This window comes from Anolis carolinensis, unplaced genomic scaffold (assembly GCF_035594765.1).
Source record: "Anolis carolinensis isolate JA03-04 unplaced genomic scaffold, rAnoCar3.1.pri scaffold_8, whole genome shotgun sequence".
Lineage (NCBI taxonomy): Eukaryota > Metazoa > Chordata > Lepidosauria > Squamata > Dactyloidae > Anolis > Anolis carolinensis.
Window position 1 is genome coordinate 10,083,245 of NW_026943819.1, and position 24,125 is coordinate 10,107,369.

The 24,125-nt window shown below is 39.1% G+C and overlaps 1 protein-coding gene across 4 annotated transcripts in view; it reads left to right on the forward strand.

Moving 5' to 3' along the window:
* Positions 1-24,125, forward strand: part of ppp2r2a (protein phosphatase 2 regulatory subunit Balpha) — a 41,448-nt gene that overhangs the window by 14,844 nt on the left and 2,479 nt on the right. For 2 of the 4 annotated variants that reach the window (XM_016997204.2, XM_008120179.3), the window contains exons 3-9: positions 10,772-10,869; positions 15,313-15,478; positions 18,927-19,039; positions 19,502-19,679; positions 20,541-20,705; positions 21,623-21,792; positions 22,661-22,752. In XM_016997204.2, coding sequence (XP_016852693.1) covers positions 10,772-10,869; positions 15,313-15,478; positions 18,927-19,039; positions 19,502-19,679; positions 20,541-20,705; positions 21,623-21,792; positions 22,661-22,752 — 982 coding nt within the window. The remainder of the gene's footprint in view (positions 1-10,771; positions 10,870-15,312; positions 15,479-18,926; positions 19,040-19,501; positions 19,680-20,540; positions 20,706-21,622; positions 21,793-22,660; positions 22,753-24,125) is intronic. The other 2 variants (XM_062960858.1, XM_062960859.1) reach the window with 1 other exon arrangement.

Here is a 24,125-nt window from a genome sequence, read left to right on the forward strand (position 1 = left end):
CAAATTGCTCCAGTTCACATTGGTTTTTGCTTGGCTGTGATTACAGCTGGAGATTTATTCTGAGTGAGAGAACAAGTTCAGATCTCTTTTCATCTGTGTACTTCTTCATTCTCAGTTCCCTGCTTTCATCTAATCACTGGAAAAAATGGGAGGGATCAAATTTTTCTATCTCTGTCTTCCCTTATGCATTAGAGCAAGCCTAGGCAACTGCTCTAACTCACAAGGAATTATTTCCCCCTCCGCCAAATAAAAATCCTGCAGCATCACTCCCAGCATGAGTGTAACATCACTTTTATTTTTCATCTTTGCTTCATGGGGAGTTGGACTGGTAGTAGGGAGCAAACACAGATTTGGAAGGAAACCTTTGGCAGAAAAAAAGCAGCTGGCCTTTTTTCCCCTCAAAAAAATGGAATACAACCTCTAATGGTGGCACAATTGGAGTCCATAGTGATGTACCTTTCCTCTTCCCTAGGGACTATTTCAAAACCAAAATAAGGTAAGGTCAGCCTTGTTTGAAGCTTCATGATGACACCAGATTTTGATATACTGGCAGTCCCATTTTTACTTTATCTTCTGAAACTGTGGAAGCCAGAAATACCACAGAAATTACTGATTTTATTTTAACCATCTTCATGCCTGAAACAAACAGGAGAGGTTCCTACTTCGTTTTTAAGCCCTCTGCATGTGCTAAATAGTTTAGGAAATTGGGCTTATTACTAGCTGGCCAGTGAACCAACATTTTGTCCAGCAACTTTTTTGTTCCTCCCAAGAATAGCCGCCAGCCAAAACCCTCAGAAAAGTTGAGACTATGTGACCTGTCCTTTTTCCAAATGAGATATGCAGAGCTTGTGTAATTTTAAAAAAAGAATCAATGTACCTAGACGTACTTTCCCTGTGGTTGCTTTGATAGGGCTTTCTTTACTGTGGATAGAATGACCTTTTTATGTTGCAGGCTTCCCAATAAACAATGTGAAGCTCAGTTTGGCAGCCAATACTCATTTCTCCAATCTACCATGCCCTAATTATAGAAGGGAAAATACACTCTCTTATTTTTAGTTTCCTCTTGGAAAGCATTCGGGTTGAATCCAGTCGGGTTTACACCTACTGGGGAAAAGTAGGCCTGAGTAACTTAAGTCCTCCTGCTGTATTCCTATTCTCTCCTTGTTATTTCTGTCTTTGTTGTCAGATCTTCTGTTATGGAAGTCAAGGTGTTAAATAACACCTTTCCTTTGTTAACAAAGCTATAACTAAATGTTTTCTAAGGCTTTTTGCATTGTTTCAGTATGCTACCTAGCCAGTGTTGCTGGTTTGTTTTAAGCAGGTGAACCTTTCTGACAAGGTTGCAATATTTTTATTTTGAAAAACCCGATGTGTAGGCTTTTGAGGTATGAAAAACTTGACCCAAAGGTATGTTGCTGCCTTTTGGGCTTCTCTTAAGACTTGCTGTTGACTGTTTTCTGCTGCTTTGTCTTTGCAGCCAAAGGTTTACGCCTTTCCCTCTTTCTCCATAAATATCTGTACATGACTATAATCATGGCAACCTTTCAAGGGCTGTTCATCCTGGACTCTTACTGTGTATAGTCATTCCTTTCCATTTAACAACTAAGGTTGGAAGGTGAGGGTTATATGCATTTCTGGACAGCAGAACTGTTTTATAAACAAAAATAAGATTACTTGGGAGGATTTCAGAAAAGCCCCGAAGCCTCTAAATTAGCACACTGCCCTGCATTCTTAATATTTGTGGTGTTTATTTTAATAGGGCACAGTTGTTCCTCCACATTTGCTGTCTTGATTTTTGTAGATTTGATTATTCACATATTTTATTTAAAAATGTTCCTTCTAGGAATTTCTAGGTCTTCCAATATGATTCTTTGGCTAGTACTCATAGCTTCCAATTGAGGAGAATGCTGAACTGGGTGGAAAGGCAACTTACCATGTTTTCATCTCATCCCCTTTTTTTACACAAAAAGTGGAGAAAGTGTGACTGTTATGTGATGAAATACAGTATATTTGCAAGAAGCCATTTGGCCTACTTTCCATGGTGAAAAACAGTTCTTGCTGATAGAATATACTTTCCCATGTAAGGTTAGCAATTCTGACATAGAAACAAGCATATCAATGCTACTATTGTTTAATCGTGTGCATATGATATAATAAACTGCTATTGAATGTCTTGAGAATGAGTCACATGATTTTCAGGGAGTTTTCCCCATTTAGCAATAGAAGTGAATTACTATGGGTGCAGAAACAAAACATGCATTTCCTCTCATTTTTTTTTAAAAAAACAACTTCGGGATGTAGACATGTGGGAAGAATATATGCTTTTCAGGGTTCATGTTTCAAAAGATTGTTTAGCATAGGTCTTAAAAAATTAGCAGCACAAACCTTCCGTTCCAGACTAGATTTGACTGTTCCTTTTCTGACTCCTATTCAAAAATAGCATGAAGTTATATCCCTGTGTGACTTCAAAGCAACCTTGTCATTCCGTTGAATTTACCATATATTTTGAAATCTATGATTAGAAAAATATATTAAGGAAAAATAAGAGGTGTAGTTCAGGCCATCCATCGATGGGAAGAGAAAGCCAAACAGGCAAGCTACTTAAGGGTGGCAAAATATGCTTCTTTCAGGTTTTCAGCTATTTTAATCCAAGCATAGTAGGGGCAACATATGGTAGCTCTCTTGCTAAGGGTTGTTATCCATCAAACATACTTGCTAACTGTGCAGACCATCCTTTCTTGCAAACTCACATAATTTTAATATGTCTCGTGAAAGCTGACTCATAAACTCCAAGTCAGGACGGAGGCCGGTGCAAGAGACTTGGAAGGCTAGGCATGGTTTTATTCTTCATTGCAGTGTTTTAAATAAAGCTGACTGTGCTTTATATGAACTGCTAATTCTGCCTGGATGGTGTATCTTCTTTGTAAGGAAAGTGGTACTTACAAGGACCTTGACCAGGAGGGTTTTTAAAGTCAGCTGTGGACAAACTATGGCTTGCAGGTTGCATATAACTATCTGAGATCAAAACTGCTGTGATTCATTTGAGTGTGAGGACATTTTTGCCAAAATTGTATTCTCCATAATAAAGAGAACTTGAACTTAAATTTGGCTTTGGGCTCATTTATTTATGTTTTTGGCAGTTCATGCTATCAGGGGAGCTCTCCTCCAGCACTACATTTCAATGGATTAATTTTCTTCCTATCAGCTTCCTTCACTGTTTGCTTCATGTCAGGACTTCAAGCTTTATCTTATCAGAGTGAATATCTGTATTATTGTGAGTGTCACTTAACAATACAGTAAATTGCTCATAATTATGGAACCCATATTCATGTCTACTAATCCACAACTCTGAGAGTTTTGCGAGAGTTGTATTGTAGGACTTAGTAAATTCCTAAAGAGGAAATCCTAGAATATATCCCCCATTAATATGGTTGTCTTATTGAAATAAAGTGTTAACAATGAATTAAAAATTGTTTAATTAAACATTTGATTAGTTAACAAATTAACAATTAATGTTCCCACATAATCTCAAATCATACAGTATATCCTTACATATTTCATCCAAGTAAATAGGGTCCAAATCTAATGTGCTTTTCTTTGCATCAAAATAGCATTTAATATTTTTGCTACTTTTCTGAAAATGGGAAAGACCTTTTGTATTTCCTGAGAATTCTGAAGGCTTATTGCCAATTATCTGCCTAACTGGTTAACTTACAATTTTAACAGTGATCTTTGCAAGACCCTCAGCACATTAGCATGAGAATCATAATACTTACTATATGCATTTTAATGGATGTCATGCAAAATAATTAACAAGCAATCTGTATATAATTTCTTCCAAGCATCTTTTCAGTATGAGGTGGTAATTATTCCAAATTGCAGCCAGCTTTTAAATAAAAGCCTCTAATAATCCTATTAGGGTTTATTGTTTTGTGGAGGTTATTAACATAATACCCTTGGTTGATATACATGAACAACAAGATTACCAACCATGTTTTTCTAATTTTAAAATAGCTGTATGATCTCTGATTTAACAAAGCTGACATAACAAACAAACAAATAAGACAAAGCTTAGGAGAGAGAGTATTTGCGTGTTTCCTAATTTTAGAAAGACAAAATCTTTGCTTGTGACCTGATGTTAAAATCATAAATAGTTGATTCTTAAGAGCAGGTACAGTGTAATAGTTTAAATAGTTTCGGATAGGATTCAGAGGCCCAGATTCAAATCTTCACTTAACAACAAAAAATATTTCAACTGAGCTTGTGCTAGTTAGTATGGTAGCCTAACTTACAAGCTGATTTGTGAGAGTTAAGATTGAAGTGGAGTTAAAAACCAATGATCTTAGTCTTGAAGGAGGGGAAAGTAGGAATGACAAGTATCTGAGAAGACACACACCATGACACTTGAGAGGACAGTCCTTCCATTAATTGCATGATTTCAATAACATTTGATTATCATGCCTTTCTTTCATTTAGCAAGAAACTATCAGTGTTTAGAGCACATCGTTTGAATAATCAAATGCAATAATTACATGTAAAAGCAAATCTAAAAAAAATTAAGTAATACTACACGAATTGAAAGCCATATGGGAAGACCATGGGTAAATGAACATGTCATAACTGAACATTATAAAAATATAAGTCCCTGTGTCACATTAAAATATGGATTTTGCCATTATGTGACATTCTGCAATCTTATGATCCCCTAGAACAGTTGTTCTCAACCTGTGGGTCCCCAGTTGTTTTGGCCTACAACTCTCAGAAATCCCAGCCAGTTTACTAGCTGTTAGGATTTCTGGGAGTTGAAGACCAAAACATCTGTGGACCCACAGGTTGAGAGCCACTGCCCTACAACCTTATGAAACGATACCCTAGAAGACTAGGACTTGGAAGAGCAGTTATGGAAGACACGATTTTGAAGTCCCAAGATAAGTCACTGAATACTAAGATTAGGATTCTCAAGGCTATAGTATTTACTATTTCTATATATGGCTGCGAAAGTAGGTTGGAAAAGAATCAATTCATTTGAGATGTGGTGCTGGAAAAGAGTTCTGCAGATAGCATGGCCTGTCGAATATATCTCCCTGAAGGGACTCAGGGTGGATTCCAACAAACAACGGCATACATTCAGTGCCTTCAAAAACAGATAAATAATAGCATAAAATCCCAACAAGACCCCACATATAAATACAGTGTTAAAAACCTAACATCAAATTAAACCTAATACCAGTGAATTAAGTATAACATCAATAACCTAAACCTAGTATAACATCAATAACCTAGAAGCTATGATGATTAAAACAAGGTAGTCGTACTTTGGATGTATCATGAGGAGGCATGATTTAGGAGAGAAAACTGTGCTTAGTAAAGTAGAAGATGGCAGCAGGAAAAGCAGAAAATCACATTACAGATTAATAGACTAAGTCAAGGAAGCTATAGTGCTGAGTGTGCAAGACCTAACCAGGGTGGTTGAAAATTAGGAAATTTGTTCTCATTCACAGGGTTGAAGTCATGGCAATTAAAGACAAGAAGTGATTAAAGTGTAAGAGAAGAACTGTTGCACCAGGGTTGAGGAGGGGTTTACAGATTGAAGTATGGTGAGATCTGAAGGATAGAGAACAATTCAGGATATGGATTTGACAGTCTGGCCTAAGACTACTTTGAACTCCTGGTACTTTTTCATCTGTCCATCTTGATTGTGATCAGGAGGTTGGCAGAAACGGTAGATATACTAACCACTTAAAGGACAGGTAGGTTGAGTACTAGTTTTGGCGTCGTTTGTGATAGGTTTGTGACCATTGATTTGACCTTTATCTTTTACAGTGTATCAGCTGTGTGCAGCAATAGGCAGCTATTCCTTGAGGATGGAGGTTTTGTGTGTGGGTTAGGGTTAAAAAATGTTTAAAAAATGTGATCTGGTATGCAGTGTTGAACGGTGAACATTGTGCATCATCAAGTCCTTGCTGACAGACGTAGAGGGCATTGACTTTGCCAGCAATTCCCCTTTGCCTCTGACTCTTGCTTATGACAGGGATTTCTTTGCAAGCTGCTGGACAGCAGTGAGAGATGTTCTGTGCAGGTCGCAAAGGCCCCCACCTAGAGATGGAAGCAAAAAATAGCAGGGCACCAAAGGGGAGGGCGTAGAAGAGTGGCACTTTCTGTAGATTCTTCATTGCTCATTGCGGTACTAGAGGATGAAAATAGCCTCCCTGTAATTATCACTGAGCTACCAGGTCCCAGTCCAAAGAAAGGACTCGCATTCATTTTGTTGGCTGGAAAGGGCGTTTAACACAGATGAAAATACACAAGCCAATCGGTGTGCTGCGGAAGATGAAATGCTTCCCTTGTCAGTTTTCAAACACAATTAAATCCACTGTGTCTAACACCAGTGCCTTGATGTCTGCCTGTTTCTTTGACCAAGGTATGGGAATGAACTATTTTTAACGGTGAGTTGTTTGTTTTCAAATGCTTGTCTAGTTCCTCTCATTGCTTAGTTATGCATAGATGCACAGAGTCGCTTGATACTTTGCCTTGATGAAACAAGTATCTTTCCATTTAGCCTTGTATGTCATTGCTTTTTGCCCTTTGTGATGAACTGGAGGGGGCCCAGTCCATAAAGGAAAAACAGGCTTTTTATTTGAAAACAAAAACTAGGTATGCTCAATTTCAGTTTGTGACAATGCATGAAATTTATTTTTATTTTTCCAATTTTTTAAAAAAAAATCTTGTTCTGCAGAACTTGAGTAAACAGTAAATATAGTATGGAGAATTAGTGAACTCTTTAACTGCGGGACATGTAAATACTAAAGTAGAGATGCTGCTGATTTTATAGATGCAAATGGAAATTATAACTACAGTAATTATAATTCTTAAAACCTCTCATTTAATGCATTCCAGAGGAGGCAGGGTTATGATGAGATGGAATTGGTTGTAAGTGGGCTGCAAGGCCCAATTTTGCTTATTGTTGACATTAAGGCTGTAATATGGAAATGGGGAATTTTAGCCCTCCAGGCATTTTAGGTTATAACTCTCATAATTCCTCACAATTGGCCATAATTAGGGTTTGAAGAAGTTCAAGAGGCTATTGCATTGCAGATAACTTCAGGTTTCTCCAGTCTTTTCCGTTGCTTAGTACCTGATCCTCCTCTTTGTTTTTCAGTGATGATGTTAGTATTTTCTTCTACTATTTTGCAGTTTTGGAATCTATTATAGTAAGTTTATGGGCCTATGTGTTCATGCATGGGCACTGGGTTTAAACCAGGTCAGTCTCATAACTTTGTCACTCATCTGAGAGATGGCTATGGTGAGTTCTTTGTTATTTCATAACATGTCCTTGACATTCTAATCTTTTGAGATATTTATACTGTATTCCTCTTTTGTGGTGCTCTGCAATCTCTTGTTTCCCTGACTCATCTTTCTTTCAACTTGCTAGCACAAATTATGCATCTCAGATTGAGTTGGCAGTTTCAATGTTGTCAGAACTTTCTTTTTCTGCTAATAACCTGCCTTTATCACATCATATATCTGCATTACATTCCAGTGCCAATTTTGATCCTTTTGCAATTGGTTGCACTATAGAAGTTTCCTCTCCTCCCTCCCATGTTGGCCCTGTATAGACACTTGAAGAGCTCTCTGGTTTCCAGTTAGCAGGATTTCAAGCAGGATGGTAAAAGCATGGTGATTTGCACCACCATGTTAGTAATTGCTTCCTAATGCTCTACAATGTTCTGTTCTAATTTTAAGTGGATTGTTGTTGTTGTTGTTGTTGTTGTTGTTGTTATTATTATTATGTTTATACCCCAGTTGTATTTATTTATTCACTCAATTTTTAGTTTGTACTTACAGTAGAGTCTCACTTATCCAAGCCTTGCTTATCCAAGTTTCTGGATTATCCAAGCCATTTTTGTAGTCAATATATATGTTTCAATATATCATGATATTTTGGTGCTAAATTCGTAAATACAGTAATTACAACATAACATTACTGTGTATTGAACTGCTTTTTCTGTCAAATTTGTTGTAAAACATGATGTTTTGGTGCTTAATTTGTAAAATCATAACCTAATTTGATGTTTAATAGGCTTTTCCTTAATCCCTCCTTATCATCCAAGATATTTGCTTATCCAAGCTTCTGCCGGCCCGTTTAGCTTGGATAAGTGAGACTCTGTATTTATGAATTTATTCAGTTTCTTCCATTATCACAGAGATAACATGTGATTTTTCAGGTATTATTTAGATTGCATCTCTTATAATTCCTCACCATTGGTAATACATACTGGTTAGTGATGGGAATGTTAGTCCAGCAACATCTAAAGGGTCACATGCCGCACCCACTGCTTTGTTAAGTATTTTTTTTAATTATATCACATAACTTAGAGGAAATGAAAGCGTAAAAATTAAAGTGATATCAAAATGATATCACAGTATAGCGAACTGGTTTATGAAAACACAGTGGGTGACCTTGGCATGTGACAGTCTCTATAGCACAAATGAAGACGATTGGAACCCCTTCTGAAAAACTCTCCAAGAAAATCCCATGATAGGTTCATCTTCAGAATGTCATAAATCAGAAGTGACTTGAAGACTCACATTAACAATAAACTTAGTGCAGCATAAAAGAGGGACGTAGAGCTGAGTGAGAAATAGGAAGAAAGATTTTCCTTGATCAGAACAAAAGGACATTTGTGTGTAATACAGGCAGCCCCTGAATTACAAACATTTGACTTACAGACAACTTATCATGGGGGGAAAGAATCTCCACTGAAGCTTTCTCACCAATCCTTGTTTCCACAACAAACTAAACTTTTCAAAATCCAATTCTCACAGGGACAGAATGTGAGGGGAAATCTTCTGAACAGGGATATATACAGGAAAACAAACATCACAGGGTGTTAACCCTTCCCTGTGCTATTCAAAGCTAAGAAATGGGTATTTTTGGCTGGAGGTACACTTTTCCACCTTACATACAATTCAACTGAAGAACAAACTTCCAGAACCGATCTTGTTCACAACTTGTGGGCTGCCTGTGGTGAGAAATCTGTCAGTTTACTTTCTCTGTCATTACAGATTTTTTCAGTTTCAAGAGAAAGTTGTATAACAGCAATTAGGCTTTTGATCTTGTCCTCCCTCCAGCAGCAATGCTTTCATAATTTCCATCAAAAAATGCTGCAGAAGGGGGTTGCTATTTTTATGCTCTTGGTTGGTTAATCTTATAGTTCCTCCCTTCCCCAGTCTGTGGGTTTCTCTTTTGTGGATTTGATTATTTGCAATTCTGTAGCTGCTGCTTAACTAGCATGACTCGTCACACCACTCGTCTGCTACCCTTCCTTCTATGCCCTGCCAAAAGTACCAGGCCCTCACTCTCTTTCCCACCTTTCCACCACAAAAGCCTGATCTTAAATCCCTTTCCCTCACTTCACTAGGCACAAATTGGTAGTGCCAGCAAAGATTAACTATGGGCAAGCTCTTCTCTTTCCCTTCTTTAGTTCCAGTACTCTGCAACTTCCTCCAGAACCATTGAGTCTGGGTAGCTGGCGTGATTTGGGATGATTAGCTTGACTTTTTGTTCCTAGTAATCTGGCTGGCTCCAGAAAGTTGCTATAGCCCTCAAAGTCTGAGTTGCAATATAAGTTGCTAGGGAATACTCTGCATCCTTGTTTGTATTTCTCATTCCCATCTTCTTTCCTTGGTTACACACACTCAACTGCCTCCAAAGTGCCAGTAGCAGTTCTCTGGGTTTCTCCCAGACAATGGTCGCACAGAAATTTATATATCACTGTGAAGGGGGGTCAGAACTGCTTTTTTCTATTTCCCAGATCCCAACATTTTAGGAGTTGTTCATGGCAGCCTGAAACATGTCAGCACAGTACTTGGTGAGTGCCGTGGAAACATGTTGATGCTGAATCTGGGACACCTAGGACCAAACTGAAATTGGGGTTGCAAGAGTCAAGGATTAAGCAGATAGGAATACCCCTTTCAGAACCACCCTCCCATTGCACTGCTGAGTCTGCAATAGTATAAAGAAATCCCAAGTCAATTTATTTAACAAGGAAAGCTCAACATTTTGCCATATTATTCAGATAAGACTTTGCTACCTGAATCCCAGTTTATGTGTGGCGTTGTGCATATTGAAAGATTAAATAAAATATGTTAGACCCCTCCAAGAATCTAAAATCAAGAGCCTGGGAAAGTTCCTTTCTTTGGGGCAGAGTACCAAGAATCTTCCATCATGGTCAGGCTGAATGGGTGAATGGAGGTTTTGGGGGGGAGTCTGTGTGTGTATATATAATTTCCAAACTTTGTAAATGGCACTGTTCAAGCATAGTTTACTGCTTCATTGAACTGAAAAACAGTACAGTCTTTTGCCCTGAAAGTATAAAGCTAAAGAGGACTGCTATGAGTATACACAGAGCTAAGAGATAAGAATTGGTGTATGAGACTGAATGTTGGCCTGGTTCTGGGGTATCAATCTCAATTTACAGAGACCTTGTGCTGAATATTCTGGATTCACACAGCCCCGTTCCTTTTCCACCACAAAGCTTTCTAAACCTGACTGGTAAGATACTCTGGATTGAATGATAAACTGTACAAACAATCCCTAGATTGTTTACTCATGTTAAAAGAAGGAACCAAGCTGCAGTTAATGGGTTTGCTTGTGCATGAGTATGCTATTCCAGGATTCCCCGAAAGCAGGCTTACTATTTCATGCAGATGATACTCTTTGTGTGCCTCTTTCCTCCATATTAATGCCTGTTTCCTCTTTCTTATACAGCAGATATAATATCTACAGTAGAATTTAATCATTCTGGAGAATTGCTAGCCACAGGAGACAAAGGTGGTAGAGTTGTCATCTTTCAACAAGAGCAGGAGGTAAGTTTTGGATTGGCACTACGTTTTGATACCCCCCCCCCCCCCCAACAAAAAAAATCTGTGATGTTGACTGGAATATGAATTGCATCCTTACTTTAAAATTCTGCAAGTTGTAAAAAAAATAAACAATAGTCATATCATTTTATGCTATATATTTTGTTAACATGTATATAGCATTGGAATAACATCTGGACAGCAAGAGTCTCTTTGTATTGGTGACAGGAGAGTTCCTGCCAAGTGATGTAGATCATGCCCTCCAAATGAGATGCCTTCCAGGTGTATGCAAAAATCTATGTTTGTTTTTTGGATTTTTAAATATGTTTTCAAGCTCTGGATAGTTTAATTCATGGGTGCAGAATGGCTGAGTGGAGACTTAAGTGTGGGGAAAAACTATTGTACAGTGGACTCGAGATACTCAGGTCTTAGAGCCAGGTTTGGGCCTTCTGGTGCTTCTGGTCTTTGAGGGTTCAGAATAGACTCTTTCATGATTTCCCAACATATTAACACCCCCCTCCCACATTCTAAAACGTTTAAATTTTTCTCCTTATGGCTTAGCAACTGATTGATATCCCCACCCCCTCCAGTCTTTCTGCACCACTTCTCCTAGAATGCTTTCATATAAAGTTCAAGCCTAGATAGACCAGTAGCCTGATCCAATACAAGATAGCTTCATATGTGATGTTCTCCTTCTTAAAGTCTTCTGCTAACCCTTTCTCAAGAATTCATATAGAAATAACCTTTAGCTTATGTTTTTTGGACTGGAACCATTGTGAATAGCATATTACAGCAATGCTTTCTCCCAGCCTCCCCCCCCCCCCCCCCAGTCTTAGATTTCAAAATAGCATTCATTTTTTGTTCTATTCATGTCTACATATCTAGAACAGCCTATATTTCTGCCTGTAATAGATTTGCCCTACATAGATATTTTTTCTTGAAGCAAATAAAATAGATATACAAAAGGTGAGGAATCACTGAAATTTACAAACACAGGAAGTGTTTGTCAGTGGTTGAATACTAAATGTTTTGACTGTTCTCATTAAATAGCTTCGAAATGGTTGAATCGGCACTCATAAGGGTGTCCTTCAGAAGTCCGCAGAATTTAGTCAATACATTCAATATGGCATAGAAGGCTGCAAAAGTTACTAGCTCTTCGGCCAAACCCATTTTTACATGTCCTTCATTAATATCTTTCTCTTGTATTGTACACTTTTATTTGTCATAAGTTGTTTTTCAACTCTGATAAAAAAAGTTTGTATTCAAAGAAAACATTTTCAGTCCTTGGTATATATGTTTCCAGTGAAACTTCAGTGTCTTGGAAGTAGATCTTCTAACAATCTGAATAGCCTTTAGCAGATGATGCTACTAATAATAATGTTGATTCCAGTTGACATTTTAGAGCGATGTTTTCCTGTAAGCAAGCACTTTAAGGAAGGGTTTCCATAACAATGCTCAATATTTTCATACAATTAATTCTATTCATCAACCCATTTGCCCTTGAATGTATTATTAAGGTTGCTCCATCTAATGTAAATAGGGTTATCAGTTAGTTTCTTTTAGCATTCCAGGTATGACTGCAAAGGTTGGCTTTAACCTAAAATTTCCTTAATACCTTGAGTACAACTGTTGTCCCTTTGAAGGAGGAATTCTTCGTTGTGAGTTCCCTGCTAGGCACAGAATACTTTCCTGGTGGCAAAATGTATTTTATCTGACAGGTCTGAGACAACAGTTTTGCTGTGGTGTCAAAAAGCATTTCACATTTACGAACAGCTAATCTTTATTTATGTTTCATATAAGTGAATTACATTTTAAACATAACAAGGATGGATATGTGTGTGTGTGTGTGTGTACATACAGTTGACCTGTGTATTATGTAAGAGATCTATTCTGAGATCTTGCACATAACATGGTTTTCATGTAAAATCCAGGGAGAGATTTCAGCTTGTCCCCTTACTCTGCTGAGAGAAGAGGCAGTTTTGGGAGATCATGGGCAGCCTGGTTTGCTACCCTCACCTTTTTACATGGAGGAGATCTTTGTTTATAAGTGAATCCATGTATTACGATCTCACATAATGCATGGGTCTACTGTGTATGTCTGTGTGTACACATACAGTCAGTACACACACACATTTTAGATAGGTAGGTAGGTAGATATTAAATAAATCCTCTGATCCTCCTACAGCCTTCATGCTGCTTTTGTGGTTAGATACCTTCATTGTAAAAATTACTTTGATGCTTTAGTGCCACCTAGTGGAGAATCATCTAGAGACATCTGTCCTAAGGTATATACCTTTCTATACCTACGTTTCAGCAAAAATTGCTGAAAGGTGTTAACCAAAGATACATAATGATACAAAACAGAAGAAGTGCTGATCGCCAATAAAAAATTTTCTTATATACTTCGGTAGAATCCACGCACAGTTAGACTGAATGGCAGCTCCATTGACTGTAGAACTTGTTGAAGATGTATTTTTAGCAGTGCACCTGTGTTCTGTTGTTTGGATGTTAAAATGTACACTATATTATTTGCAGAAAGCATAGTGTTTGAGGAAGCTTTGTAGTGTCCCTTTTGCTGTGGTTGCATTGAGAATGTCAAGCAAAACCATAGTTTAGCCTGCTGAGCATGATCCTCTGACTCCAGCATTCCTAATCCTCAGCTTGCCATGTTATCAGAACCTGGGTAAAGCATGGTTCATTTTACTTACTGCTATTGGAAACCTCTGGTTTACAGAGGTGACTGTAATCACCGATCATAGCTAATACTAATCATAGTTCAAGGTGCAAATGTAGGATTTGCTGTAGCTCATTCTCAACATGGCACCATAGTAGAACAAATTTTGCACTTAGTCTTTGTTAGAGTTATTTCAGGAGAAGGATTTTGTGCAAAGTGTCCTACCTACAAGGGCAGCTTTCAGCCACTTCTGATAGCCGCTCTGAAAAAACAAGCCTTCCTCATTGTTCCCAAGAAACAGGATACAGGCCTTTGTAGGTTGTTCTCTCACGAGTCTTTAATCCATGGAAGCCATTTTGTGGTCCAAATGGGGTTTGGTGAGCAGGCAGTGCGAAGAGTGTAATTCAGTGGATTGCTCACAGAAAATGATTTACGTAACACCCTATATCTCTGTCACAACTCATTTGAAAAAGGTAGAAAATGGGTACTATTAGAAACTTTGCATTTTGAATATATAATATGCACAATTTGTAGAGTCTGATGAGTAATTGAAAATGGAGGAAAATATATAAGCTTTCTTGGGGAGGGAGTTCCACTGTGGAGCCACTCCCTATAGAAATGCTGTTTCACTTGATGCCATCTCCTTGTCCTTATAGTTTAAAACCTTTGTGAGGTCTATGCCTAATACACTTACCTTCCTCACGCTAATGCCCTACAGTTGTTTTGCATTTCAGCTCCCATTACTACCAACCAACATGACTAATGGCCAGGAATCCTGGGAGTTGTAATCTTACATCTGAAGGGTATAATGTTAAAAGACCAAATGTTGGGGCGAGGGTAGATTGTATAAAGACTATATTCCATGTTAGCCTAGTGCAACCCCACAACACAGATCTATCCCTGATGCTTTCTATCGGAGCATTTCTTGGCGCATGAACCCTTCACGGAGTTCAGCAGACTTTTTATTTCACTCGCCACTGAGCTGTTGTCATGCCTGGGCTGGAATGCAGAGGCAGTTCAGCCGTGCAAAGTAATGTAGAGCAGGTTGAGCAGCAGGAAATGAATACAGTGCCTACATTGATAATGTGAGCAGGTGTCATACCAACAGAATGTTAATTGCATTACGCTAGAATGCAGCTGAGTATCTCCATGAACATCTCTCTCTTCCTCGAGAAAACATGTGAGGGTTTTTTTAATGACATCAGCATCCTCTTGAAGGATTTCTATCTTCAAAGTGAAATGTTGATGAAACCTAGCATGTAGACATCAGTAAGCATGTGGCAAGCTAGCTAGCTTTGGAGAACATCTTGAAAGGAAGATCAGTGAACCCTACTAATAAATGGAAATGTGGTCAACAGAACTGTAATTTATCAGCTAAGATTTCATCAGTTAGACTGAGATGTTCCACCGCTCTGAAAACACTGTTTTATGAGATTACTTTAACTCCCCCAGATTCTCAAAATTCTTAACTAGCTGATCCATACCAGCTTTATTCATATATATTTATAGCAATTAAGGTAGGCTTTTGTGGAAGGAACTACTTAACTTTGTGGGTGAAATACTTTTCATGATGTGTTTTTAATTTCTTTTTTAATCTCTGTGTTTTAATGACATTTGTTTTGTTTGATTTTATCACGGCAAGCCACCTTGACTGTCACTCTTTGGAGAAAGATTGATTATACTGCCAAACTTAAACAAATATAAAAATGCAACTACGTTATTCAGCTTTCACTGAAATCCCCACACCTTTATATTCTTTGTTTTATTTTGACCAGAACAAAACACAGTCTCATAGCAGAGGAGAATATAATGTTTACAGTACCTTTCAAAGCCATGAACCAGAGTTTGACTACTTGAAAAGTTTAGAAATCGAAGAAAAGATCAACAAAATTAAGTGGTTGCCCCAGAAGAATGCTGCTCAGTTTTTATTGTCTACAAATGGTAAGAATGCATTATTGAAAACTGATTGCTGAATACACTAGGCCTGTTTGTACAGACTGTGTTGTTGACTTCGATGCCTTGCTGCATCACGTTACTGCAGAATGAAGCACGGTTGGAGAATGTGTGACTCTCCTGAGATCATTAGACTGCAGGTGCCATCATTGACTATGATGACTATGCCTGTTGAAAGTTCAAGTCCAACAGTTTTGGAAGGAGCACATGTTCTCCACTGCTTGTTTAATGGATACATTGTGAATACTCAGATGTGCAAAAGTCAAAGCCACAAAAGGACACTTGACCTCACTTATGCTTTCCCAGATGTATCTCATTGGTGGTCACCATAGGAAAGCCTTGTCCAGAATTATCCTTGTGTTTTTCTTCCCTTGTTTGTGATTATGCCGCTCTCAGCCACGGTGCTGGTGAAATGGCATATGGGTCTAGCACGTTGGTTCTCAGCCTGTGGGTCCCCAGGTTTTTGGCCTACAACTCCCAGAAATCCCAGCCAGTTTACCAACTGTTAGGATTTCTGGGAGTTGAAGGCCAAAATATCTGGGTACCCACAGGTTGAGAACCACTGGTCTAGCACTAGCTGGATTTTTTTTTAAATCTGGATATAGACATGTATGACACATGTTGAGGGTTCCTTTTCCTCTGTTATTTATTTATTTCGTGTCAAGGACAGAACGCCACAAGATAAGATATAACAAAGTTTATTGGAGTTACAGAACCAACATGCCCGTAAAAGACAAGGGCTAGGCAAACATTGGCCTTAAAAGTAAAAAGACACAAGGAAAACGTTCAAAAGATAAACCGGATTAAACCGGAGTTTAATCCGGGTTAAACCAAAAAAGCTTACTTCAGCCTGGGACTAAAACAAACAAAAGCTGGTGAACAAAAGGTTCAAAGGAATACAAAAAACTGGCAGCTGATGCTTCTCTGCTGCCAAAAGCTATGTTTGAGTAACTAAGAGGTTACTCCTCCACACAGCAAGCAATTTCCAGATACAAACGCAGCATTCAAGGGCAGAAGCGGTCAGCGAAGTTCCAATCCGGTCCGAAGGTCGTAAGGCAGGTACAGACGTTTGTAGTTCACCAGGTCCAACGATAATCACAGGAAGGAGAGTCCGAGGCCGTAGTCAGTCAGTCAGTCAGTCAGTCCAGAATAAACAGATGGCGTCCGTCAAGAAGACGACGGAGGTCCAAGCTATTAAGATTAAGCACAGGTTGCACAACAAAAGCCCACACAGTTCCTCCCGCCGTCTATGCCCAGTGTCCTTGGTAACTTACGTAGTCAGCAAACGAATCACACCCGTCTTCAGGAATTTCCCACACAGAGCCCAAGCGTTCGTCCAGATTACCTTGCCCAACGCAATTAGCCATTGCTTCCAAACCCCATTTTATGCCAGTTTACAGCTCCTCATCACTATCAGCTGTTACCCTAATTCCAGGCGTTTCCTCATCACTTTCCTCATCAGAACTGAAACACCTTTGACTACGCCCCACAGCATCCCCAGCTGTGGATCCCGTCCCATCCCTCCAGCTTGTCCACGGGTCTAATCCTGAAGGTCCCCAATCGCCTTCCATACTATCATTGCCAGTGGCACCCAACTCCTCCCTCACACGAGTCCATTCCATGTCATCCTCCTCTGAGCTAACCATCTCTTCCTCCATTCTCTCAGTAAAACCCTCAAAGGAATCCTCGTCAGATGGTTCTGCAAATAAGTCCCGCAGCCGCTTCCTTTCTCGCTCCTCGAGAGTATCTGACTCCCGAGGAGTCTTACGACCACGTCTCCCAGTATCGGAGCCATAAGGCTCAACCATAACATTTCGTGTCAAAAGCATTGGTACAGCAAATACATTTCAAATAATGGTAATAAAATAGAAAAGAAAAGAAATCACAAGCAACTAAATAGTTTTGGACCAAAAGCGGGCAACAGCAACCGCATTGTCTGTAGCTTTAAACAACTCCTCCTCCGTACATGAGGCAGGGCATTGTGGGCAAGCATACATATGCTGAGTTGTTTGTTCAGCTCCACAGTCACACAAGGTGGAGGATTCCTCCAGGTAGTGGCACCTTGCCAAGTTGTCTTTTGATCTGCCCACTCCACTTCTGAGTCTGTTCAGGGACTTCCAAGTTGCCCATTCCTGGTTTGCCCCTGGAGGAAGACCCTCTTGGAGGGCCATCCAGGTAGAATTGCCAGGTTTAGCTGCCCAGAGAGACACCCTTGCTGTTGCTGGAGGAACATCAAGTCTGGTGGGAGGAGGGTGATAGCCATGCAGTGGGTGGCTTTCACAATGTTCAACCTTTTTTCTCTCACCGTTAGCAGCAACTTCCCGTCGCACGTCAGGAGGGGCAATGCCAGCTAACTTGTAGAGTTTATCAACAGGTGTAGGTTTAAGGCATCCCGTGATGATTCTGCATGTTTCATTCAGTGCTATGTCCACCTGCTTTGCATGGGCAGACTTGTGCCAAACAGGACAGGCATACTCTGCAGTTGAGAAAGACAAGGCCAGGGCTGATGTTCTTACTACTTGTGGGTCTGCTCCCCATGCGCTGCCAGTCAGTTTCCGCAGGATGTTATTGCGTGCAGCTACTTTGTGCTTGGTGTTCGTGCAGTGTTTCCTATATGTTAGTGTTCGGTCTAAGGTGACACCAAGGTATTTAGGATGGAAACAGTGTTCGAGCTCTTGGCCTTCCCAAGTAACTTTCAGTTTCCTGTTGGCTTCGTGGTTACGTAGGTGGAAAGCACACACTTGTGTCTTGGCAGGGTTAGGCTTCAGGTGGTTCTCCTTGTAGTAGCTAGAGAGATCTTTCAAGGCATTGGTGAGTTGCTTTTCAACTGTTTCAAAATCTTTTGCTTGTGTTGTAAGGCCAAGGTCATCAGCATATATAAAGCTCTTTGTGAGTGGTGGTAGTGGCTGATCGTTCATGAAGATGTTAAATAAGGTTGGTGCAAGAACGCTGCCTTGGGGTAAACCATTCTTTTGCCTCCTCCATCTGCTTTTCTGGCCCTGAAACTCCACATAGAAGCTGCAGTTTTCTAAGAGGGTCTGGACAGTTTTTGTAAAGTCAAAGTCCCGGGTGATATGGTAGACTTTATATAATCCTCTGTTTATATTGTGCCATTGATTATCAGAATGAGGTTCAACATGCAGTCCATGACAGCATAACTTTTCAGGCTCTAAAATGTTGCAAAATACTTTGCTACATATTATCACAGCTAACCCTGTTTTTATTAAGAAAATATTCAAAGCCTGCAGATGTATGAAAACACAATTATAGTTTGAACTGTGAGCCATCATCATATGCTCCAATAACAATAGCAATCTATCTGGTATCAAGTAAAATGTAAAATCATGTTATCTAGTTAGAGTGTTTAAACCTGTTTTATTGCTGAAGTTTGGAATATTCTTAGCTGGTTGCATTGTGTCTTGAAAATGTGTTTCAGACAAAACAATAAAACTTTGGAAAATTAGTGAAAGAGATAAAAGGCCAGAAGGCTATAACTTGAAGGAAGAAGATGGCCGATATAGGGATCCCACGACAGTCACAACATTACGGGTGAGTAATGTCTTCTGATGATCACATTGCCTTCATATAATCCAGCTGTAGGACTGTCAAAAATTCATTGACTGTCAAAAATTCACTCAATCACATACCATAGAATCACCTGGAGATTATAGAAAATTAATAGAGGGGCATATTTTGTTGGGTATGGGTAGGTGATTGTGCTATAATTGAATGATAGGATTTGATACCACAACATGTAGTGATGCCAGCTAAGTTACATGGATGTAAAATAGTCTTGTTTTAGCATGTCTGGTGTTACTTAGTATAACATAGATTGGGATACATGCATTAGCCACTTTATTATTTAGTCTTTTCTTCCCCCATCTGTCCTGAGCTTCCCATGTAGGAAGATATTGACTTCATGTCTCTCAGGTTAGTGGTGTTCAGTGATGAGAAGAGGGTTTGCTCTTAGTATTTGCTTTCTATGTGGATTTGTTTTCTTGTAATTTGCAGGTACCAGTATTCAGGCCCATGGATCTCATGGTGGAAGCCAGTCCACGAAGGATATTTGCCAATGCCCACACATATCATATCAACTCTATCTCCATCAATAGTGATTACGAAACGTACCTGTCTGCAGATGACTTGCGGATTAACTTGTGGCACCTAGAAATTACAGACAGAAGTTTTAGTATCTTTTTCTTTCAATGTTTTCAGGGAAAAAATCATACGTATGTCTATTACATACATTCCTTCTTAGTATGCTGATCAGTTACAAGTCACTATTACAGAAATAATTAGAATATGACTAGTGGTGAGAGCAAAGAATACTAAGACTTGTTTCTTGAAATATTTATATTTACCACATATATGTTCCAACTTTCTGCTGAAGTGCTCAAAGTAGTAAATTCATTGCTGTCTAAGCAGCATAATACAAGAGATCATGGATGTAGAAAAGGTAGTAAACAAATGTGTGCATCTTTAAACATTAGGTGGAGCAGTCACTGCAGGTGACAGTCCTAGAGATCTCCCAACCTGTTAGAAGACTGCATATGAAATAATTAAAATGGTACTTTATTCCAAGCATAACAGTGCAAAAGGACTTCTATCTAAGCTAAGCTTCATCAGCTGCAAATGCCCCCTTCCTGTAGCTCTGTCGAATAGGAATAGCATCACCATCCTTAAAGAGCTTGCAGTGCCTCTGACCCACAAAATTCTCTGTTCTTTGAAAATGTATTTGTTTAAAAGGTAGTGGTAGAGAAGAAAGCAAAAGTAATTTTAATATTAGTAAACAACTAAAGTTCATGGGCTAAACTAAACCTCAGCAGAGAGTGAGGAGCCATTGTATGACACTCAGTAAAGATTGTGGCCCCAACTACTTAAGTTGGCAAGTGTGCAGTTCTCAAGTGACTCGGCAACCAAATAGCTGGCCTTATCCTGTCCGTTTCCCAAGGAACTGTGTTTTCCAGAAAACTCTTGTGCTCCCAAGCGCGAGTTACAGTGCATTTAAACAAAAAAAATCAAATGAAATTCCTTAATGCCAAATCTATAGATATTGTAGATATTAAGCCTGCAAACATGGAAGAACTGACAGAAGTGATAACGGCAGCAGAATTCCATCCAAACAGCTGTAACACATTTGTCTACAGCAGTAGTAAGGGAACAATCCGTCTCTGTGACATGAGAGCGTCAGCCCTCTGTGATAGGCATTCAAAATGTGAGTACTGCTTTCCAGTTTCTTTGTTTTCTTAAGCAAATCAGGACAAAGCAAGAGGACAGTGCATGATTAGAAGTCCATCTTCTAAATGATGTTGGTCTAAAACCTCATTAGACCCGTGTACTGCCAGTCCGCTTATTAGGATCATACATAAGTGTAGCAGTCATTTTATTCATGCTGCAAACAAAGTCTATAATGTTCCTTCAGATCCAACAAAGGCAAAACACATCATCAGCAAAGATTATTGGGAACCCCGTATACCCGGTTTTGGGAATCCCAAATACACTTCAATTGTGTCAGAAAGTTGCAAAGGCTAGTATTGGGTGAAAAACTCTTTTCTAAGGATTTTTGTTTTTATTTATTTTTGGACAAGCATTTTATAGAATTTAATGTGCAGGTATAGTAGGCAGCTCTTGATGAAACTGTAATGAGTTGAGAAGGCTTTACTGTAGAGCTTTAGTCTTCTGCCTAGCACTTGAGTATTGCCAAATTACAGAAAAAACTAAGAGAGATTGTACCACCTTTTTAAAAAATGCGTATTTTTACATAGGTTGTAAAATGAGGATTTTCTTGGCACAAAATTCAGATTGCCTGGGTGCAGAGATGCTATATACATAATACACGGTTCACTACTTCACATCCACTATGTGCCTTCAAGTCCCTTTCAACATCCATGAATTTCATCAGATTCTCTTTCGCAAATAATAGAGGTGGTTTTGCTAGTTCCTTCCTCTGAAATATAGTTTACAGCTCCTGGTATTTGTTGTAGGTCAGGTCTCCTATCTAAATACGAACCAGGTATATTACATTTCACTTAATATCCCTTTGATTTTTTAGGATCCTTGGTTTTTTTTATGTGCATGAAAGAAATACCTTCTTCTTGGTCGATGAATTGTGTGCTTGTCTCCTGTTTACAGTGTTTGAAGAACCAGAGGATCCTAGCAACCGGTCATTTTTCTCTGAAATCATCTCCTCCATTTCTGATGTGAAATTCAGCCATAGTGGCCGATACATGATGACTCGAGATTACCTGTCTGTGAAAATTTGGGATTTAAATATGGAAAACAGACCTGTGGAAACATACCAGGTATCCTGTGAAATTATTTGGTTTCAAGTTTGATGGTAGAAGCAGTTTATCCCAGTATTGTGTATGACCTATTCAGGTGCACCCTTTTGCTGAAACAGTAAAGATCTATTGTTCGGGCGGGGATGGATAATATATGGCCATCCCAAAACTCGGACTTCACAACGTTGTTGTAAGTGCACTTTCCTCCTAAATAAAAGATACATCCTTTTGGATCATGTTTTAGTGACAATGAGATGACTTCTGGTTTTATAAAGAGTAGATCCCAGAGCCCTAATCCACAGAAACTGCACTTCCCTCTGGACTAGCTGTCTGACTTCCCTTAGATATGAACATTCTATGTCTGAGCCTGTTGTGCATCTATTTGTGTAAAATGAGACAAGGCAGGACAAGGCAGGTGCCTTCTGTTTGACAAAGATTCAAAGATTTGTACATGCATTGGGATTTCCAGCCCCCTCTTTCCATTGATGCACCTTGCATACTTCAGGAAAGTTGGGCTAGATGATCAAAGAAAGCTTTTAATGGGGCTCCACTTGTTGGGCTCAAGAGACGACTTCTATCCTGAAAAAATCCCAGCTGAATATTCTTCAGTGTATTTCACTCACTTTAATTAAACTTATATAAGTAAACACAAGTTTTGAAGCAACAGGATTTTCTTACTATATGGTGGTAGGCAATGCAGCATCTTGGAAGGGCATTTTACAACCCCAGTCACATTTTTTATTTTTAAAAAATCTACCAATTTTTGCATAAATTGGGGCACCTGATTTTATTTAAAAAAAAATAACAGCTAATGAAACCTCTCTGTTTGCATATAGCAATACTTCATACTGTTGTCTTTTCTTCCTACCAATGTGTGTTCATCTTCCAGGTGCACGAATACCTCAGAAGTAAACTTTGTTCACTCTATGAAAATGACTGCATTTTTGACAAATTTGAGTGCTGCTGGAATGGATCAGACAGGCAAGTCTACTCTTTTCTCTCCTTTATTGCATGCAATCAGTCCTATTGACTATCCAAGGACTTCTTTTTTGGTTGGCATAGCTGCATGGGAAGTTCTACCCCCAGACTCCATCCTGCCTTCCAGTAAAAAAATTGGAGGTTTACAAATACTTGGCAAAGGTATATAGAAGAAGTAATAGGTGATGTAAGTACAAGAGGACCTCATTTTCACTTACTATTTGTGTTATTTAGTGATGAATTTGATCACCTAAATTACAGTCCATAGACATTTGTGCCAAACAAATGTGTTAGTCTTTCAGTTGTACAAAACTCTTTCTTGTTTGCACTCTTCTATATTCTATCATATGGGCTGTAATATGCTGCAAACTCAAGAATGGTTCAGAAATCTTGATGCTTTGCATATTGCTGATGAAATGCATTAACATTTCCAATCAAATATTGCCAAGAAATTTCCTTCAGATCAACATGTCAGGAAGGTTTGGAGGCACAAAACAACTAATTATATGCATTGTACATCTTCTGATTTCCTTTCACACCTTTCAGCATCTGAATGTCCTTTGTTTTGAGTTCAGTTGCATCATTAGACACAGCTGTGTTTCTACCCTACTTTGCTCTAGTAAAGTGGTTCTCAACCTGTGGGTCCCCAGATGTTTTGGCCTTCAACTCCCAGAAATCCTAGCAGCTGACAAACTGGCTGGGAATTCTGGGAGTTGTAGGCCCAAACACCTGGGGACACACAGGTTGAGAACCACTGCCCTAGTAGGTAGTTGAGTGCCTTCTAACTGGGAAGTTCTCTCTTTGACTTTAATTTGGACTGTGTTCTGGGGCAGGGGTCCTCAAACTTTTTAAGCAGAGGGCTGGTCCACGGTCCCCCAGACTATTGAGAGACTGGCCTAGAGTTTGAAAATACATGGATAAATTCCTATGCACATTGCACGTACTTTATTTGAAGTGCAAAAAAAAAAAGACCCATGAAAGAACAATACAATATTTAAAATTAACAGTTTTAACCAACATAAACTTGCCATTACTTCAGTGAGAATTATGGGCCAGCTTTTGGTTGATGAGATAGTCAAGTTAATTAGGATTGTTGTGTGCCTTCAAGTCATTCCAAACTTAGGGCAACCCTAAGTCTAGAGGTTAGGGCGGAGGGAGGAATAAATGACTTCAGAAGGCTGCTTTTGGCTTGTGATCCTTAGTTTGGGGATCCCTGTCCTAGGGTTTTGAGGATAGAAGACATTTGGGAATTATTTACTGGTGTTTCCTTCTGGAATATTATCTCAAGTGCCACTGTCATTGCCACACACGAGCAACCTACTGTTGCTTCCTGGTAGATGTTTGGCACAGTTAGTCTGGTTTCTCAGTAAAAGTCT